This window comes from Austrofundulus limnaeus, unplaced genomic scaffold, assembly GCF_001266775.1.
Source record: "Austrofundulus limnaeus strain Quisiro unplaced genomic scaffold, Austrofundulus_limnaeus-1.0 Scaffold322, whole genome shotgun sequence".
In the NCBI taxonomy this organism is placed as follows: Eukaryota; Metazoa; Chordata; class Actinopteri; order Cyprinodontiformes; family Rivulidae; genus Austrofundulus; species Austrofundulus limnaeus.
The window spans coordinates 239,935-243,975 of record NW_013952724.1 but is presented as its reverse complement, the minus strand read 5'-3'; the positions used below and the strand labels follow the sequence as shown (position 1 = coordinate 243,975).

The 4,041-nt window shown below is 39.4% G+C and overlaps 1 protein-coding gene across 3 annotated transcripts in view; it reads left to right on the top strand.

Annotated features, from left to right (window-relative positions):
• cfap57 (cilia and flagella associated protein 57) overlaps nucleotides 1–4,041 on the top strand; it is a 63,238-nt gene that overhangs the window by 22,463 nt on the left and 36,734 nt on the right. For all 3 annotated transcript variants that reach the window (XM_014022271.1, XM_014022269.1, XM_014022272.1), the window contains exons 6-7: nucleotides 1,087–1,226; nucleotides 1,343–1,508. In XM_014022271.1, the coding sequence (XP_013877725.1) occupies nucleotides 1,087–1,226; nucleotides 1,343–1,508 (306 nt within the window). The remainder of the gene's footprint in view (nucleotides 1–1,086; nucleotides 1,227–1,342; nucleotides 1,509–4,041) is intronic.

Genomic DNA, 4,041 nt, shown 5'->3' with positions numbered 1-4,041 from the left:
ACTTCACACACACACACACACGCAGCGCTCACAGTCTGCCTCAGTCTGCACCCGTTTTTTTTACACCAAGCAAAAAATGCATTAAAACCAGCTGTTAACTTTAGATCACAGTTTGAAATGTACACCGAAGAAAACCTGCATCATGACTTTTATACTGCAGTCAGAGCAAACGTGATCTGAGCAGCGTCTGCCTGGTTTACATGTTTATATGGACGGCAGCGCTTTCGCTCTTATGAATGTAACAGCGAGAAAAGACCAAGAGATTTTTATTTTTAATCCAGCAGGGAGAAAAATACAGGTGTTCCTCTATATTCCTATGAGCAATTCCAGCATTTTTTAAAAGAAAAGCAACGCGGACACGCTAATTAGTGCGGTTTCAAAGCGAAGGTAAAAAAACATGGCGCTCGCTATGCTCCCGTTCGAAGTGAAACTWAACACACAGCTGTTCTCTCTACCACTCATAGTCCGACACAGAGGGCAGAAACAGCTGAATTAGACAGTTAAAACACATTAAAAGTTCATAACTCACCGTTCCCACAACAACTCACAGTTGTTAGCACTGTGTCTCACAACATTAACAGCTGCTCTCTCCCCGAGGGAGGAGGCGGCAACATGCGCTCGCGTGACCCAAAGAATGGATCAGCCGAACGGACGGACGTGTCAGCCGATACTGATATAAGGCAAAAATGCAAATATCGGCCAAAAATATCGGTTTTTATAGGTTATTATGAAAATGTAATCAGCTACAATTACAAATTACTTCATTTGTAATAATGTAGTAATTTCTTCCCATATAAACATGCATGTTAGTTTGCCTTCAGACTCAGGCCTACCTTGCAAAAGAACTCTGTCTCACTGAGATTTACCTGCTTAAATAAAGATTAAAAAATAAAATAAAACATCATTGTAGGATAACAGTGAGATAAATGATGTGCAACAAAATCTAGGGAACCTCCTCCAATTGAGGTTATAAGGGGGTCCTTCTACACCTGTGACAATATACCGTTTTGTATTTTAAGCCTGACACCATCCTCACTTGATTTAAAATTCTTCAGTTGATGTAAATTCTTAAATTCTGTTTTTCAGGAAAGAAATCAACATTTTGAGTTCCTGTCTCAGCCCTTCCACTCCAACTCGATCACTGGYTTGTCCATATGCATTCGTAAGCCCCTCGTAGCTACCTGCTCTCTAGACCGCTCTGTTCACATCTGGAACTATGAAACAAAGTAAACATTTATATAATTTTCTTCATGTACTGCATTTACCTCCTTTAGTTAGCTTCATGCTGGTAAACTAACAGCAAAGTTAGTCATTTACGTCCTTCTGTTGTTTTTGTCTGCAGGGAGTTGGAGCTGTACAAGGATTTTCAGGAAGAGGCTCACAGCGTAGCTCTACACCCCACTGGTCTCTTCCTTTTGGTGGGATTTTCAGACAAACTCCGGCTGATGAACCTGGTTATTGATGATATCCGTATCTTCAAGGAGTTCACAGTGCGTGGCTGCAAAGAGGTATTCCTTAGTTTTATGTGCTGTAATCTTCAATTAGAAATGTTCTGAAAACATAAAGTGTAAAACACAGCTGCTGCCTAAAATTCCAACATAACTACAAAAGAATCTAAACTAAAAAAAAAAATCTGACATTTTTATGTATGAACTGGTGTGTGTGTGTGTGTGTGGAGGGGGGGGGTTATGACCCCCACGAAAAATCGATTCATTCATTAAAACTCCCCCAATAATATTAATAATATCACTGTGCATAATTTGCTCTACACAGCTATAACTCTCTTGTTGTCTTTAGTTAACTTTGACCTGATTTCTAGTCATTTTAAATACTATTAAGCATATTTGAGACTAGATGTTATAGTCAAAGTTAACTAATAAGTCTGTCTCCCATTTCMCAATAGGAAGTGATATTGAGTCATCTATGCTAGACAATTTCTTGTAGATTTTAGATAGCAGTTTAGGGGATTTAAGATGAAGGATTTTTAATACACTTGATGGGGTTTCTGATAAAATATTATTGAGCTTAAATTTATATTTTATTATAGATTTTATTTGTTGATATTCTAAAAATTTCTCCTTGTCAATACCATATTGTATTATTAATCTRTTAAATGGAACAAAGTCTGCACCCTCAAATATATGTTCCAGAAGTTCAACTCCTTTACATCCCCACCCAGGAAAATTTAACGTATTTTTTTTTTGTAAGATGTCAGGATTGTTCCAGATTGGTGTTTGTCTACATGACGTGAAGACTTTGTCATTTTCAAAAATTCCCACCATGCTGCCAGAGATGAGCTGATGTTTTTAAAGCAAACATGTCGTTTTATGTTTGTGCTAACGTATGGAAGATCTGAAATCCTAATAATATGACATAGTGTTTGTTCTATGTCTATCCAGGATTTGTGGTCTAGGATTTAACCATTTTGAGATGTACAGTAGCCTGTTGGCCGTGAAGTAGTGATAGTCCTCCCTTATCTTTAGTTTTCTGTAATGATTTTAGGCTAATACGAGGAGTTTTGTTTTTCGGTATCTTTAGTTTTCTGTAATGATTTTAGGCTAATACGTGGGGTTTTATTTTTCCAAAGAAATTTAAAGATGAAAGAATCCAGAGATCTAAACTAGTCAGGTGAAGGTTTATTTGGTATCATTGAGAATAAATAATTTATTCTGGGAAGTACCATAATTTTAATTGAAGCAATTCTTCCCATACGTGAAATGGGTAGAGATTTCCATCTAGTTAGANATAATGTGAGTGAGAAAGAAAATCCTAAGTAAAAATAGGAATAAAATATGTTTATCACGCAAAGAACGAGTGATTGTGCGTCGATGTGTGTGCGCACGCTGCTGTGTTGCGCAACTGGCGCATCCATCCATTCTGAGTCTGAAAATATTAACTTTGCGCACGAGTTTATTACCAAGATTACTGTAAACACAGAGGAACTTAGGTGTTTGGTAGAACATAGATCTTAGTTTATTTCAGAGCTGATATTAAGAAACAAGTCTCTGCCTCTCAGTAGAGAGTTCACATGATGTGACGTGATGTTGGAGAGTCCCCACAAACGCTGCGCGTGTCCCAGCCTTTGTGCGCAGTCTGTTTGTCTGTCAAGCTTTGGCTCTCCTACTTACAGCATTTTCACAAGTTGTAAAGTGTACTTCCACGTGTCATTTTGGAGAAATCTACAGCAACATATGAAACACCTCCACTGCCGGCGAGGGTGCGTGCTCCAGAGCGTGACCATAACTCAGCCTTTAAATCAAATGGATGAGACCATTGCATTTGGCATGATTCGGCTTTGGTTGGACTGGACTGACACAGTCCCGATGGGTCTGCCAGCTCCCTCTGGAAAGCTCCTGTGGAACGCCAGTTTGATCGCTGCTTCTGCACGTGCACGCGTGGTGCACGCGGCTACATGCTGCGTTTCGCTCCCAGAGCGCAGCAGTCCCAAACTAAAAAAGGATTTTTCCTGAAAATGGCTGATGAGCCACTCGTCATCGTGGATCACAAAATTCAGTTTATAAATAAATGCTCTGCATGTTACACTGTTTATTATCTCCTCCACTAAGGCTGAATCTGTTCCTGTTAAATGTATTTTTGGCACAACTTTGCGCGTCCTTTATCTAACTGCGTCCATGAGGATGTAATAATTGTTAATCATGTGGATGTAATAATTGTTAATCATGTGTGTCTGGTATGAACAATAATCATTTTCACATCATGAACAGTTTCTCAGAATCACCTCTAAGTGTCGCCAATGAAACCAAAACTACAGAAATGTGCGTACGCCAGCCCTGGAGTTAGCGTGGGGCTGCGCACATTTCCACGTTGAGTTGAGTTTTGATACATCCGGAGTTTTGTGCGGAAAATGGCGTACGCAAGGTTTTTGTGCGTACTCACCGTTGATACATGAGACCCCTGGGGTCTCATTTATAAAGGATTGTGTGGAAACCATACTAAAAGTGAACGTACAGCCAAAAGGCGGAAATGGCGTACGCCAAAAAAAATTCAGATTTATAAAACCATGCGTACGCACGTTTCTGC